At 41.2% G+C, this 16,554-nt stretch overlaps 1 protein-coding gene across 1 annotated transcript in view; it reads left to right on the forward strand.

The window, feature by feature from the left end:
- Nucleotides 1-12,913, forward strand: part of Zyg11b (zyg-11 family member B, cell cycle regulator) — a 49,361-nt gene extending 36,448 nt beyond the window's left edge. Inside the window, exons 9-14 of the mRNA XM_040757000.1 lie at nucleotides 1,794-1,955; nucleotides 2,073-2,120; nucleotides 3,743-3,940; nucleotides 4,070-4,122; nucleotides 9,226-9,323; nucleotides 10,934-12,913. Coding sequence (XP_040612934.1) covers nucleotides 1,794-1,955; nucleotides 2,073-2,120; nucleotides 3,743-3,940; nucleotides 4,070-4,122; nucleotides 9,226-9,323; nucleotides 10,934-11,124 — 750 coding nt within the window. The 3' untranslated portion in view covers nucleotides 11,125-12,913. The remainder of the gene's footprint in view (nucleotides 1-1,793; nucleotides 1,956-2,072; nucleotides 2,121-3,742; nucleotides 3,941-4,069; nucleotides 4,123-9,225; nucleotides 9,324-10,933) is intronic.
- Nucleotides 12,914-16,554: the final 3,641 nt, after the last annotated feature.

The following is a 16,554-nucleotide window of genomic DNA, read 5'->3' on the forward strand; positions in this document are numbered from 1 at the left end:
CTCTCCAGGCCCAAATGTATATATTTTTTTTATTTCAGTAACTTTAGTCCTTGACAGATGCAAACAGCTGTGAACTAATAGCCAGTCCTTGGCTCAGGGCTTAAGAACACTTGCTACTCTTGCAGAGGACCTGGGTTTAGCTCACAGCACCCACACTGAGTGGTCTATAATCACCTGCAACTCCACTTCCAGGGAATTCAATGCTTTCCTGGCCTTCATGGACAGCTGCTTGCATGTGATACATACACACAGGCACACACATATACAAATAAAATTTAAAAAATTTATTTTTGTAAATAAAAATCAAAAAGGGAATATTTTGGAGCCAGGCATGGTGGTATATGCCTTTAATCCTAGCATTTGAGATATGAAAGCAAGTAGATCTCTGTAAGTTCAAAGCCAGACAGGTCTAACTAATGAATTCTAGGCTAGTCAGGGCTTTATAAAATGAGACCCTATCTCAAAAAGCAGAGGTGAAAGACTTTTAGGAACTATGTAGATATCTCAGTAATTCTGGCTGACAGTATATTAAAAAATTTAAGAGAGTAATCTACTGGATATATTTTGTGTAAGCAAAGTTAATAGTAATGATGATAATAACTAAGTTCATTGTTCCTGAGGTTGAACCCAGAGCCTGATGCATATTATTCAGCCCCAAGAGTTGTGACTAAAAGCATGCACCCCCACACCTAGCTCACAAACTGCATTTCTTAGGCTAGTTACTGTAGATGTAGCTTATAAGAAGACATGTCAGGCTGGGCATTGGTGGCACACGCCTTTAATCCCAGCACTCGGGAGGCAGAGGCAGGTGGATCTCTGTGAGTTCGAGACTGGCCTGGTCTACAAAAGCTAGTTCCAGGACAGCCTCCAAAACAATACAGAGAAACCCTGTCTCTGAAAAAAAAAAAAAAAAAGCAAGCAAACAAAAAGAAGAAGAAGAAGACATGTCAAAGCTATTGTTATCTTAATACCCAGTATAAACTTCAGTTCTTTTATCACTGTGTGTGTAGTTCAGGAAGGACTTGAAGTTGTGACAGTCCTCCTGCCACAGCCTCCGAAATCCCAGTGTTACATTGGCTGAGGCAGGAAGATCTTGACTTAGAAGTTAGCTTTGGCTATTGTCTTGGGGTTTCTGGTGCTGTGATAAAACACCATGACCAAAGTCAACTTGTAGAAGAGTTTATTTCATCTTACAGCTTGGAGCGCATCATCTCGGAAAGGCAGAAACTGATGTAGAGGCCATGGAAGAATACTTGCTCAGGCTGCTTTCTTACACATGCCTAGGGTTACCTATTCAGAAAGGGCACCATCCATAATGGGCCGAGCCCTTCTACGGCAATCACTAATCAAGGAAATAGGCTACAGAATTGCTTGCAGTCCTGTAGAGGTATTTTCTCATTTGAGAGTCCTTCTTCCAAAGTGACTGTAGCTTGTGTCAAGTTGACTGGCCCTGGGTTGCACAGCAAGACTGTCTCAAGAAACAATACAAAATAAACTAGGGCTAGCAAGGTAGGACAGCAAGTAAGATGTTTCCTGCCACCCATGACATGAGTTCAATCCCCAGGACCCACAGGGTGGAAAAAAACCCAACTCCTGTGAGTTGTTCTCAGACCTCTACACACATGCTGTGGCATGGATGTGCCCACCCCAACACACTAGATAAATAAATACATATACTTTACATTTTTAAAAATCTTTACAGGGATGCTTTAAGCTATGAGAATAGTCCTCATGGATTTGTGCTTATTGGTAATCTCAAATTATGACAATTTAATTCTTTTTTTCTCCCTTAGCAACTTCTTCAAATAGTGAAGCAGAAAACTAATCAAAATTCAGTGGACACTACATTGAAATTTACTTTGAGTGCACTTTGGAACCTCACAGATGAGTCCCCAACAACATGCAGACACTTCATTGAAAATCAAGGGTTGGAACTCTTCATGAGAGTTCTAGAGGTTAGAATGGAATTTTACTTAACAGTTTGGATATGGTTGATTTCTTTGAGCATTTCTTTATTATATTTGTTTCTTTAGATAGTTATACGTTCTCTCTCTCTCTCTTTTTTTGTACAGTCTTTCCCAACTGAGTCATCCATTCAACAAAAAGTTCTAGGACTTTTGGTAAGTTATACACAGTTCCTGATTAATTCCAAGGCATATTTATTTTCTGTCTGAGTGTGTGCATTAGAAGTTGCCTCTTGGGCCCTCAAGGCTGCTCATTTGGTAAGGACATTTGATGCAGAGCCTGGTAATAGGAGCTTGACCCTAGAAACCACATGATGACATTTGTCCTCTGACCTCAACATGTCACACACACACACACACACAGGTAAACAAATGGGGATATATGTCGTCCAGGTCCATTGATAGAGTGCTTGTCTAGCATGCATGAAACTTGGTTTCTATCCTCTGTATCATATAAATTTGGATGTGTAAAGAAAATACAAACATGAGTATAAAGTATAAAAATGAGATTACATACACCTGTAATCTCATACTTGGGAGATGAAGGGTGGGGACAGGAGAATCAGAAATTCAAAGCATCTTCTCCTGCATAGCTAAGGGTTACATGATACCTCATCTCAAAAAGAAGGAAGGAAGGAAGCTGGGTGTGGTAGTGAAGGTGAATCTCTGTTAAGTTCCTACAGAGTAGTGAGACTGTCTTAAAAGAAAAATAAATATAGAAAGATTGTGGTGTGTTGTTTTTTAATATCTAGCGACAATGGAAAACAGTATAATTAAAGTATAATTATTAAATTAAAAAGATACAACAAGCCTAGTGTAGTGGTACAGTTCTTTAACATCAATACTCAAGAGACAGGTGGATCTCTTGAGTTTGAGGCCGGCCTGGTCTACAGAGAGAGTTGCAGCACAGCCAGGCTTATGCAGAGAAACCCTGTCTTGATAAACAAAAAAGAGTATTGGTTATGGGGGTGTTGGGGGGGTTATACCTTAATCCCAGCACTCCAGAGATAGAGGCAGGCAGATTATTATGAGTTCTAGGACAATCTGTTATGCAGAGCAAGTTCTAGGACAGCCAGGGCTACATAGTGAGACCCTGTCTTGAAAAAAAAGTATTGGTTGCTTTTCCAGAAGACCCAGGGTCAAGTCCTTGGTGGAGACCCATGTGGAGAATCACAACTATCTGCAAGTCCAGCCCCAGGAATCTGATATGCTCTCCTGGCTTCTAGTCACTGCACACACCTGGTTACACTTGCGCATATACATTTTTAAAAACCTCAAAAAAAGTTCTTTTGTTTTGTACTGAAAACTAGCCTGGGCTGTCCTGGAAGGAAGCTAGCTCTGTAAACTAGACCAGCCTTGAACTCACAGTCAAAAAAAAGTTTTTTTAAAGAAACAACCCATGATAGCAGCCAGTGTCAGAATGGCAGCAGGAATAGAAGCTGACGGCTCACATCTTGAATCCCAAGCATGGTGAGAAGGGGCACACTGGGAATGGTGCAAGGCTTTGCAACCTTAAAGTGCACCCCAGTGACAAACTAACAACAAGGCCACACTTCCTAAATCTCCCAGCAGCAGCAGTTGAGGACCAAGTATTCAAATATCTAAGACTAGGGGGATACTTACTACTCAAACTACCACAATTCCCCTTTCCTTTGTTGCAGTCTGTAAAATGCCTTCTGTATACTTTGTCGATCACCATTAGTGCTTGTCTAGTGTCTGAAACAGTTCTCTTAGCTGTTTCCTTTGCATAAGACTTTTATACCTTCTTTTTCTCCCAGAACAATATAGCTGAAGTACAAGAGCTACACTCTGAATTAATGTGGAAGGATTTCATAGACCATATCAGCAGTCTCCTGCACAGTGTGGAAGTAGAAGTCAGTTACTTTGCGGCTGGGATTATCGCCCACTTAATATCCAGAGGTGAACAGGCATGGACCTTGAGCCGTAACCAGAGGAATTCTCTTCTTGATGATTTGGTAGGGTCATTTGGTATTTTCTGGGATGATATAAGTTACATCTGTAACAGTTACATATGAAAACTTCATTATAAAGTAGTATTGTTAAAAATAAATATTGTAATATATCCTATGTTTTGTGTCTTGTAGCACTCAGCTATTTTGAAATGGCCAACTCCAGAGTGTGAGATGGTAGCATACAGGTAATTAGCATGATTATTAAGTAATAATTTAATTTTCTTACATTCTTTACTTGAAGTATCTCTCATAGTACTGGTTTTGAGTAAAGTAGCTGCTCATGGTGTGCATGCTTACAATCCCAGCACTGAGGAGGCTGAAGCAGGATTGCCAAGTTCCTGGCCAACTTAGGCTATAGGACAAGACCTGTCTCAAGAGGGCTTAAAAAAGTATTTTGATTTGTTTTCTACTATTCATTCAGCATTCCTTCCTTTATCCATATTGATTGAAGGCAGATTTCTGGAATTTTCCTCTGCTCTTTAAATTTGAAGATGACCAAGAAGGCTGGGGTTATATGCCTAGGAAAGTGCTGTCTGTCATTCATAAAACCCTGAGTTTGTGATCCCTATCACTACATAAACGGAGAATGGCAGCCTGAGTCTGAAGTGCTAATGCTGGAACAGTGGAGACAGGCAGAGCAGAAGTTGAAGTTGTCCTAGCCTTCACAGCAAGCTTGAGGGCATCCTGGGATACATGAGACCCCGTCACTCAACTCCCATCCTACCCTTACCACAAAAAAACCAATGAAACAAACAAAAACAATACAAGTGGCATTCTGGAAGGCTAAATCTGCCTGTGGCAAATTAGGTGGGAAGATAGGCAACTTATTGTCTGAAATATTCCCATTGCTGCATAAATTTATTATGACTTATTTTTATTGGCTACTTTATGCATGCTGGCTTGTTGTTTAGATTTCATTCTAATTTTGTGTGACCGCATGTCTGTGTACCGTGTGCATGCACATGTTGCCTCAGAAAGCCATTGGATTGGTCCTCTGGAATTGGAGTTGCAGATGGTTGTGAGCCAATATGTGGGAGCTAGGAATCTAGGCTGGGTCCTCTGGAAAAGTAGCCAGTACTCTTAACTGCTGAGCCATCTCTCCAGCCCCTCTTCAACAGTTTTTTAAACTCATTTTTGTTTAGACAAATACAAACAGAAAAGCAAATTCTATACCTTTTTAATGGTGTTCTGCCCATTATCATTGACTGTCTCCATTTCCTACTTTACAAATCAAAGTCTTTAAAGTGTGTGTCTTAAGGCCCAATGTGGTGGTTCATCTCTGTAATGCCAGTACTCAAGAGGTAAGATGATTCAATGGGTACGAGCTTACCTGACAGTCTGAGTTAGATCACCTTCACCACAGTGGAAGTCACCAGAACTGACTTCCAAGAGTTGTCCTCTGACCTCCCAATGCATACTGTTACATACGCATGTGTGCTTGTACTCAACATACGACACAATAATAACTTTAAAAGAGAGGCAAATGTAGGAGGGCAGGCTAGGCTACATAGCACATTTAATGGCAACCTGGGCTATATACTGATTCTGTAGCGTGCCCCCCCCCCGCCCCCAGGGCGTTTTCATGGCATTCCCTAGGCAGTTGGTTGTGTCAAGATGAAGCAGCCACTGGCTGTCAGAAACTCATTGAAAATGATGAATGCAAGCTTTATCTTCCCATAAGAAGCCCATGGCCACAGAAGTGGCTGCTGGTGTTCTGGGTGAAAAGTGAAAGGATTATGTGGTTCAAATCAGTGGTGGGAATGACAGAGTTTTCCCATGAATCAAGCTGTTTTGACCTGTGGCAGAGGGTACCTCTATTGACTCAGGGGCTTTTGTTTGTTTGTTTTTTGAGACAGGATTTCTCAGTGTTGCCTGGGCAGTCCTGAAACTCTCTCGGTAGGTCAGGCTGGGATTAAAGGTGTGGTATGGCAAGGGGTATTCTTGTTATAGACCAAGGGGAACTAGAGAGGGGAAGCACAAACCTGTTCAAGGATACATTATGGATGCCAGTCTGAGGAGTATTCTCAACTAGGTTATCCCCTCCCCTTCCCCCAAAAAAGAGAGAGGAGATTCCTGGACTGATAGATATTGTGCCTTGGCAGTTGGAGTCCAAAAGAGCTACCAAAACTTTTAAGTATCTCTAAAGAAGATGATGTCTGCCAGTATTTCAGAAAGCCTTTAAAGATAGTAAAAAGCAGGGCCATAAAAGTAAATGCCACCACCACCAGCACCACCCAGTCCATTTAAACATTTTTTGATGTTTGTTTATTTTGTGTGGAGGAGCAGTGATGCTTGTGCATACTGTAGGCATTCATGTGGAGGCCAGAGGAGAACTCTCAGTTGGTTCTCTCCTCCCACATGTGGGTCAGTGCATCAAACCCAGGTTGTCAGACTTGGTAGCAAGCGCCGTTACTTGCTGAGCCTTCTCACTAGCCCAGAAAGAAAGGTTTTTAATTGTACGTTACTTTATTTTATTTTTTAGAAAAGTCCTGTATTTTGTTTGTATTTTTACTCCCAACCACACTGCCTTCCCTTCCTCTCCTTCTCTGGCCTCTTCTTTCTCTCCTCACATGGTCACTTCTCTAGAAGAGCAGCCAATGGGGGGCTGGAGAGATGACTCAGTGGTTTAAGAGCAGTGACTGCTCTTCAGAGAACCTGGGTTCAAATCCCAGCACCCACATGGCAGCTCACAGCTGTCTATAACTTCTAGATCTGACCCCTCACACAGACATACATGCAGGCAAAACACTGATGCACATAAAATGATAAAAATAAATTATTAAAAAAAAGAAGAGCAGCCAGTGCTCTTAACTGCTAAGCCATCTCTTGAGCTCCCTCCAATGTATGTTTTGTAGGTTTATTCTGAATCCTTTTTTATTCTCCTGGCCTGCATGTCTGGTTCTGCCCCAGTGCAGCTGCTTCTTTGTTATTGCTCTGCAGTATAGTTGAGGTCAAAAAAAATATATGTGTGTGTGTGTGTATATGTGTGTGTATATATATATATACATATATATATATAAGAGAGAGAGAGAGAGAGAGAGAGAGAGAGCACGCTCTTGCCAACATGCCATGGTGTGCATTGGACAGTCAGAACCTGTGGAAGGCAGTGGTTGTCTTCTGAGGTTCTGGAGCCCAGTTTCTCAACAGACTTACAATGCAAGTGTTTATCCCAGGGACCATGTCACAGGCCTGCCTGTGTGTTTTCATGAGAACTTCAGGGTGGTTTTCTGGCTCTGTGAAGAATGTCATTGAATTTTCATAGAGGTTGCATTGAATTTGTAGGTCTCTTGCAGTTATGTGACCATTTTCACACCATTAATTACACCAGCCCATGAGCTTGAAGGTCTTTCCACCTTTCAGGGTTGTCTTCAGTTTCCTGCTTGGTATCTTCAGGTGTTCATTCTGGAGGATTTTAGTTCCCTGGCTAGGGTTATTTCTGGACATTTCATTTTTTTATGAAACTATTCTGCATGGAATTTTCTTCCTTGAATTATTTCTCAATAGATTTGCTACTGCTATAGAGAAAGGCTACTGATTTGGGGATGTTGGTTTTATATACTGCTTTGCTGAAAATATTTAACAGAACTAAGAATTATCTGCAAATGGTAATAATTTGCTGTGCAATGGTGATGCATGCCTTTAATACCAGCACTCAGGAGGTATAGGCTGGTGGATCTCTGAGTTTGAGGCCAGCCTGGTCTACAAAGCGAGTTCCAGGATAGCCAGGAACAGAGAAACCTTGTCTTGAACACCCCCTCAAAATCAATAAATAAAAAGTAATAATTTGCTGGGTGTTGGTGGCACACGCCTTTAATCCCAGCACTTGGGAGGCAGAGGCAGAGGCAGGCAGATCTCTGTGAGTTCGAGACCAGCCTGGTCTACAAAGCGAGTTCCAGGACACCAAAAAAATTTTTTTGTTTGCTTTGTAGGAATTTAATTCACTTTTAGCTTTTTGATGGTTTCTGTGTTATGTTTTGAGACAAGCCTCACTGACCCAGAAGTCACTGTGTAAACCTTCAGCTCACTGAGATCTGTCTGCCTCTTGAGTATTGGAGTTAAAGGTTCACCACCATTCCTGGCTTCCCTCCATCCTCTAGACTTTCAATTGTTTTGCTTGTTAGAGATCTGTTTTAAGTTGTATATGTCCTCTTCGATTAATTTTGGTAGGTCATTTAGAATTTCACCCATTTTTCCAATTTTCTGGAATATAATTTTAAAAATATTCTCTAATAATTCTCTGAACTCCATTGTAATCTGTTGTAACACCTTTAAAAATTTCTAATTGTATTAATTTGGATCTTCTCTTTCTTCTGGTTAGTTTGCTAAGTAAACTGTCATTTTTATTTTTTTCTAAGAAGAAACTCCTTGTTGATTCTATGCATTGTTTTTAGTCTCCTTGTTCATAACTTTCATCCCTGTTTATTGTTTGCCATGCACCTGCTTTGGGGTTTGCCTGTTTTTCTGGGACCTTGAGGTGCACCATTAGGTTATTCTTTTAAGATCTCTCAAAAAAAAATTTGACACATGGTCTTATGTAGCTCAGGCTATATTTTCTGAAGTAGTAGCTCCAAGTGCCTTTGGTATGTATATATTTACAGTTGTTCTATCTCCTTGGTGAATGGCTCTCTTTATTAATATGTGGTAGACTTTATTCCCTTCCCCCACTTTTTTTTTTTTAAGACAGGGCTCTCCGGGCGTTGGTGGCGCATGCCTTTAATCCCAGCACTCGGGAGGCAGAGGCAGGCGGATCTCTGTGAGTTCGAGGCCAGGCTGGACCGACAGCCTCCAAAACAGAGAAACCCTGTCTCGTAAAAAAAAAAAAAAAAAAAAAAAAGACAGGGCTCTCTACATCATCCTGGCTATTCTGAAACTCAGTCTCTAAACCAAGCTAGCCTCAAACTCACAGAAATCCATTTGCTTCTGCTTCCCAAGTAAAGGTATGAGCCACCACATCTGTCTTCTTGTAACTAATTTTAAAGTATAAAGGGTACTTTCTCATTCAGATATCTAAGGGGAAGACCAAAAATGGAAAACAAACAAGCAAAAAGCTTTTGAAAGATCCACATCCCCCCCCTTAATACAGTATGTTAAATACCTTTTGTGTGCCATGGTGTCTCAATGCAGTCCTTTCTGAAATACCCATGACAAAGAAAAGGTGTGTGTGTGTTTGTTGCTCCTTTAGATCAGTCTGGAAATGGCAAGTATTTTCTTAAAGATGTAAGACTCACTTCTTAGAAATGATGCTTTGTATAAAATGTGACTTTGATTCTTTTGTTTTGAATTTTTAGATCCTTTAATCCATTTTTCCCATTACTTGGCTGTTTTACAACACCGGGAGTCCAGCTGTGGGCAGTTTGGGCTATGCAACACGTCTGCAGCAAGAATCGTATGTACCAAAATTAGAACCGTGGTTCAAGTGAAATTCTCCTTTACAGAAAGTCATTTGAGGGTGGGAGTAAAGGTTGTTGGGGTTTTCCTGTGTAGTCCTGGCAAGCTCACTGTGTAGCTCAGGCTGGCCATAAACTTTCAGCAGTCTCTTACCTCAACTTTGAGTGGTGAGATGGATGTGTACCACCATGCCTAGAACATGCTAGACAAGACTCTTCACTAACATGTAACTTCATCCCTGGAAGACATGGGGTTTTTGTTTTGTTTTGTTTTGTTTTTTGAGATAGGATTTCTCTGTGTTTCCCAGCAGTCCTGGAAATGTGTAGATCAGATTGGGCTCCAACTTGGAGATCCACCTGCCTTGGTGCCTGTTGGGACCAGAACTGCCTAGGACTGGAGTTAGGGCTGGTTATAAGCCACCATGAGGGTGCTGGGAGCTAAACCTGGGTCCTTTATAAGAATAACAAGTGCCTGTTAGAACTGAGCCATCTCTTCAACTCTAAGCTTGTTTATTTGAGACAAGGTCTCACTATGTAACCCTGGCTTTTCTGGCCTAGAACTTGCTACTTGTAGAGATTCACTTGTTTCCCAAATGCTGGGATTGAAAAAGCCACTGCCAGAGCTGGAGAGATGGCTCATAGGTCAAGAGCACTGACTGCTCTTTCAGAGGTCCTAAATTCAAGTCCCAGCAATCACAAGGTGGCTCATAGCCTTCTATAATGAGATCTGGTGCCCTCTTCTGATGTGCAGGCATACATGACAGCAGAATGCTATATACATAATTAATTAATTAATCTTAGAAAAAAGCCCATGAGTACTCAGTTACAGAAAGCCTTTTTTATTATTATTTAAATTTTATTTTATGGGTATAGATGTTTTGCCTGCATACATGTCTGTAAATCACTTACATGCTATCAGATTCCCTGGAACTGGAGTTATAGACAGTTGTGAGCTACCATGTAGGTGCTCTTAACTGCTGAATCATCTCCCCAGCTTCCAAAAAGCCAGTTTTTAGTTTTTCAAGACAGGCAGGGTTTCTCTATGTAGCCCTGGCTGTCCTGGAACTCGCTGTATAGACCAGGCTGGCCTTGAACCCATGTAGATCTTCCTGCCTCTGCTGTAGTGTGGGAGCTAAAGGTGTGCACCATCCCACCAACCCAGCTTGGCAATTAAGAGCTCCAGCTGCTCTTCCAGAGAACCTGAGTTTGAGATTCCCAGCACCTACATAGTGACTCAACCATCTATAACTCCAGCTTCAGGGGATTTGATACCTTTTTCTGGCCTTCTCTGGGCCCTGGCATGCAAGGGGTACACAGACATATATGTAGATAAAACGCCCATACACATAAAATAAGATTTTTTTTTTAAGATTCCTGAATTCAAGGGAATAAAGTAGAGATTGGTAGAGGAGGACACCTGATTTGTGAGAAGCTTTTTGGTTTTGAATTTTTAGACAGGGTGTTTACTATATAGATTTGTTTCATGCTCCACCATGCCTGGTCTTTGATGCATTTTGTTTTGTTTTAAGCCCGAAGAATTTGTTTGGTTGTGGGATAACTTCAAAACTTATAAATACCTTAAAAGAAATGTTCTAATGTTTTCTTCCAGCTTCAAGGTATTGCAGCATGCTGATTGAAGAAGGAGGACTGCAGCATTTGTACAACATCAAAGAACATGAGCAGACAGACCCCTACGTCCAGCAGATTGCTGTAGCCATTCTGGACAGTTTAGAAAAACACATTGTGCGCCATGGGAGGCCCCCTCCCTGTAAAAAACAGCCCCAGGCCCGACTAAACTGACAGCCATAGATAGTTGGATAATGAACAACAGGAATCATTTTTGTGTTTGGAATAGTATGCTCTGGTGTTAGGGTGTGTGTGTGAGTGAGCGAGTGTGATAAGAGTCCTGTGATCCATTTGGGATTGGTAATGTACAGTACTGCCCATGTGAACAGTCTGATTTGTCTTGTGATTTTTTTTAACTTATGAGGCAAGAAAGGTCTTCCTTCGTTATTGTCTTTTAAGAAATCTTTTGGTGTTTGAACTTAACCTGTGCTTGAGATTCTACAGTTTTATGATAAATTGCACGAACCCTTAGGCCAGACTTCTCTAGAGTCCCTCCCAGGTAATTTGCAGTGAGCAGGACTGCCCACATGATGTCAGCACCGCTTCAGTTGTGAGTTTTATACTGCTTATGTAAAAATGCCTTCATTCTCTGTGTATCTCTCACAAGATGCGCTTCTTTGTATAGTGGAAATCCATTGTGTCTCTGGAAGCTCTTTGCTGTTTGGTGCCTGGATGACAGTCAAAGAAATACAAAAGAAAGAAGCACTATGAAAGCAGAACAGAGGTGAACAGGAATTAGACATTGCTTTTGTGGTATAGCTCTGAGAATGGGGCAGTTCTCCTTGTCCCTCTCTACCAAGGTCGTGAGCAGGAGCTGTTCTCCCCACTGAAGGCTGGAAGCATGGACTGTCTTCAGGTTACTCCAGAAATACTCCCCCAGTGACCTCAGTATAACATCCCAGCATTCTGTGTCAAAGCCTTTACTCCAGAAATACTCCCCCAGTGACCTCAGTATAACATCCCAGCATTCTGTGTCAAAGCCTCTCTGAGATCTCAGATGTAAAAGACGTACTGGTTTTTAAATGTTTGGCTAAACTGGCTATTTTTACCCCTTCTTTCCCAAAGTCATTCTTATTCAGTAGAGTAGAGACTATTTACAGAGCTAATTTGCTTAGTTAAAATACAATTAACAACAGAAAATTTGCTATGAAAGTTTAACTTTGAGTTGGGTGTAGCTCAGTGGTAGCGTGTGTTCTTAGCATGTATTCATTCAATACTCAGCAACCCACACAAAATTGTTCATTTTTTTCTCCCGATAAAATATGGCTCATACTTTACTTGTATCACTCAGGAAACTGAGGCAGGAGGGTTGCCATGAGTTTAAGGCCAACCTGTGTTAGAGTGACATTTAGTGTATCTTCATTATGTGTTCATATTAGAAAAATATGTCCACATCTCACTTGCAGACATGCAAGAGAAGAGCAGGCTGCTGCTGAATGGTTAAATGTGTAGCTGAGCACGTGGAAAGATATGTTTTTGATGGACTTTTTAAAAGACAGTTGCCTTTCCTTTAAGATAATTGACATAATGAAGAATCAGTTATTGTCCTGTGAACCTGGGAGATACAGGTTACCAACAAACTTAATTTTGATTGAAATTTTCATTTTAGGCTGGGAATAGTTCAGACCTATAATCCAGTAATCAATCACAAGGTTGAGGAATAACAAGTTGGAGGTGAGCCTAGGCTACAGAGTTGCAAGCCATCCTGGGCAGCACACAGAGACCCTTTCTCACCAAATAAAATAAAACTTTTATTTTAAGGGGGCTTGGTAGCACTTGTTCTGAATCCAAAACATTAACAAGCAGGTGGCATTCAAGGGCAGCATGAGCTAGATAAGCAAGACCCATCTCAAACAAGCCCAGTTACATCTCATTTTGTGTATAGGTTTAATCTGAAATCTCTTCCGACCACATTTTGTTAATACTCATCTAAAATGTTTTCAAGTAGAGTTTTTGGTTTGTTTTTTTGTTGTTGGGTTTTTTTTGTTTTTGTTTTTGTTTTTTAGGTTTTTCAAGACAGGGTTTCTCTGTGGCTTTGGAGGCCGTCCTGGAACTAGCTCTTGTAGACAAGGCTGGTCTCGAACTCAAAGAGATCTGCCTGCCTCTTCCTCCCAAGTGCTGGGATTAAAAATGTGCGCTGCCACCACCACCACCACCACCACCAGGTTCAGTAGAGTTTTAAATTGATATTTTTAAGTAAATCAGAAATATTTCATGTTAGAAAGGAGCTAGTTTAAGCTGGGCATGCAGCACACACCTGTAATCCTAGTTAGTATGTGGAAAATGAAGGTGAGAGGACTGTTAGAGTTCCAAGTCAGCCTGGGCTGCACAAGAGTCCCTGTCTATAAAAATGCCAACCGGCCGACTCATTATTAGTATGCTTTTAACATGTCTGACTCGTGTTTCACACTACTGTCACAGTCTTCAGACTTGAATGCTTTGGACTTCTTTCATAGGAATGAGTGCTGAATCAAACTGAAAGGAAACAGATACATAGGATTATCAAAAAGCCATATAAAACAAAGGTTTAATTTGTTTTTCAGTGGTTTAATTCTTACTTTGTTGATTCAAGGGATTTTTAGAGCTGTAAAATACATTTTCGCTTGAGATGGTTGCTCAAACCTATGATCGATCACTAGAGAGACAGGATTATTGAAAGTTTGAAACTAGCCTGGACTACTTACTGATGGCTGTCTCAACAGCCTCCTCCACAAAAAGATGCAATTTTCATAGTTAAGCATATTTCAAAGAAAAGAAAATTCTTTCAAGGGAGTGGTTGCTTTTTGGTAACATTTCATCCTCAATTTTATATTTTTGGTTGTGAGCCTAGCCTTTAATGGCTGAGCTATCCCTCCAGCCCTCATCCTCAATTTTAATGGCTAAAATTAAAATTCTGACAATATGATAGTCTGCAGTAGCTTGCAAGTTGGTGGTATTGACCAGCCAGGTCTACCTAGCACACTTCGGAGAAAGCCTACTTGAGAACTTTGGCTTCAAGTGTCAGGACAAGGTGCATGTTCCTATAGGCTTCTACTATACTTTCTGCTTTCACAAATCTTTAGAAAAATAAACCCAAGTGTGGTGGTACACACTTGTATTCCCATTATCTCCAGCTACATAGCAAATTCAGAACCCTACCTCAAGAAGCAGAACAAGAAATAGCCTAGCTGGGTGTTGGTGGCGCATGCCTTTAATCCCAGCACTCAGGAGGCAGAGGCAGGTGGATCTCTGTGAGTATGAAGCCAGCTTGGTCTACAGAGTGAGTTCCAGGACAGCCTCCAAAGCAATACAGAGAAACACTGTCTTGAAAAATCAAAAAAAAAAAAAAAAAAAAAAAAAAAAGAAAGAAAGAAAGAAATGGTCAAAAAACTACAGAAGTTTTTAGAAGAATCTGATACATGAAGATTCAAAAACATTTCAATTTATATTTTGCAGGCCAGTCAGGCCTACATTGCAAAACTAAAAATCAAACCAAAAAACAAAACGGATCACATCCCAAATGTATCAAGATGTTGTCGCCTCTGTGTTTTGATTTTTGTTGTTGAGCAGTGGTGGTGGTATGTTTTTGTTTTTGAGATAGAGTCTCACTAAGTGTAGACCAAAGTCTACTTTGATCCCACAGAGTTGACAGTTCTGAGTAAGTAGTAAGATTCCAGGTGTGTGCTATTGTGTCTGGTGCTGGGATGCTTCTGAAAGCCATCACTGAGACAGAGTTTTCAATAAAGTTCTGAATATAGCTAAAATAGAGTAAATACATTTTTGGTATGCCCAGCTAGTCTCTGCAGACCTCCCCTTTTGTTGTATTTTTGTTTTTCCAAGACAGGGTTTCTCTGTGTGGCTTTGGAGCCTGTCCTGGAACTCACTTTGTAGACCAGCCTGACCTCAAACTCACAGAGATCTGCTGGCCTCTGCCTCCCAAGTCTTAGAATTAGAGACATGTGCTGCTGCCACCAGGTAGGCCTCCCCTTTGTATTTGGAGACCATAATGTAAGTACTTGGTACCTACAAAGTCATTGGCTTAGGGGTGTACTTTCAGGCACAGTTTAGGTTAAGCTGATGACCTTGTTGAACTCATTGGTGTACGCAGACACAAGCCATTGGGTCAGCAGTAGCAACACTTATCTGCTGAAGGAAGTGTATCCATTCGCAAGGTCCTAGGTCCAGTCCCCAGCACCCTTCCCAGAAAGGAAATAGAATTAGACTTTGTAAAATTGCAGTCCAATAAAGCAAAGTATAGCAAATCAGAACATCTGGTGTTTGTGCATCGAATAGGTTTTGCTATGGTTTTTCTCCTTCTGGGTTGAGAGTGTAACTCTGCTCAGTACTAGAATGGGTGGCCCTGAGTTCAATTCCTATTATCAGAAAAAGAGAAAAGGATATTAAATGCTTTTTAAAAATTATCCATAAATCAAGTAATAGGGGGTGGACACAGTGACTACTGATCTTAACCGGGAGTTGACCCTGATTGTTGCTGCTTGCTAGCTTGGGCAGGAGAGTTCACCCACCATGAGGATGAGTGGAAACTGCCTTAGGAGTTTGCTTTTGTATTTTTTATTCTAACCATGTTTAAAACAACTAACCAGGCTTGCTTGGTGACACATGCCTTTAATCCATACTTGGGAGGCAGAAGCAGGTGGATCTCTATGAGTTCAGAGTTAGCCTTGTCCACATCGTTCCAGGAGAGCCAGGACTTCATAGTGAGGCCTTGTGTCAAAAAAATCAAAACAAGGGCTGGAGAGATGGCTCAGTGGTTAAGAGCAGTGGCTGCTCTTCTGAAGGTCCTGAGTTCAATTCCCAGCACCCACATGGTGGTTTACAACCATCTGTAATGAGATCTGGTGCCCTCCTCTGTCCCGCTGGCATACATGCAGGCAGAAAACTGTATACATAATATAAGTAAATAAATCTTTAAAACAAAAACTGCATCAATCATAAAAATTTGGTTAACAAAGTTTCTCTTACAAACGAGCCCTTTTATGCTGGCCTGCTGCCTTCCTAGTCATTTTTTTTTTTTTTTGTCTTTTTTCACTTGTTTGCCTTGCTTTATCTCACGTAACCAGAGCTCACTTAGAACTCTCTGCCACCCTGCTCGCATGCCTCAAGCACACATCACCTACCTGGCTTTTTGTTTGTTTGTTTTGTGTTTTTTTTTTAAGACAGGGTTTCTCTGTGTAATAGCCCTAGCTGCCCTGGAACTCACTTTGTAGATCAGGCTGGCCTCAAACTCAGATCTGCCTGCCTCTGCCTTCAGAGTGCTGGGATTAAAGGCTTGTACCACCACCACCCGGCTCGTTTTTTTTTTTGCCTTTTTGAGATAGAGTCTTAGTATATTTTCCAGGCTGGCCTAAGACTTCTGAGTGCTGGGATTATAGAGGTGCACTAAGCCAAGCGTGGCTCAGTGTTTTAAAAATACATCCTTCTCCCAGAAGCCCAGACAATGTGTAGCAGTACGCCAAGTTGAAAAGGGGAGAAGAGGTCACAGAATGAACCGTTTTATATTTGGTAGCCCACAACCTGTCTCCTCTCCAATGGCACATTTTTATTGGTTGGTTACTGTGGGACTTCAGTTATGATTTAAACTGGGTTAATGGGCTGAAGTCAGGT

The sequence above is a fragment of the Mesocricetus auratus genome, unplaced genomic scaffold (genome assembly GCF_017639785.1).
Source record: "Mesocricetus auratus isolate SY011 unplaced genomic scaffold, BCM_Maur_2.0 Super-Scaffold_100014, whole genome shotgun sequence".
NCBI lineage: Eukaryota > Metazoa > Chordata > Mammalia > Rodentia > Cricetidae > Mesocricetus > Mesocricetus auratus.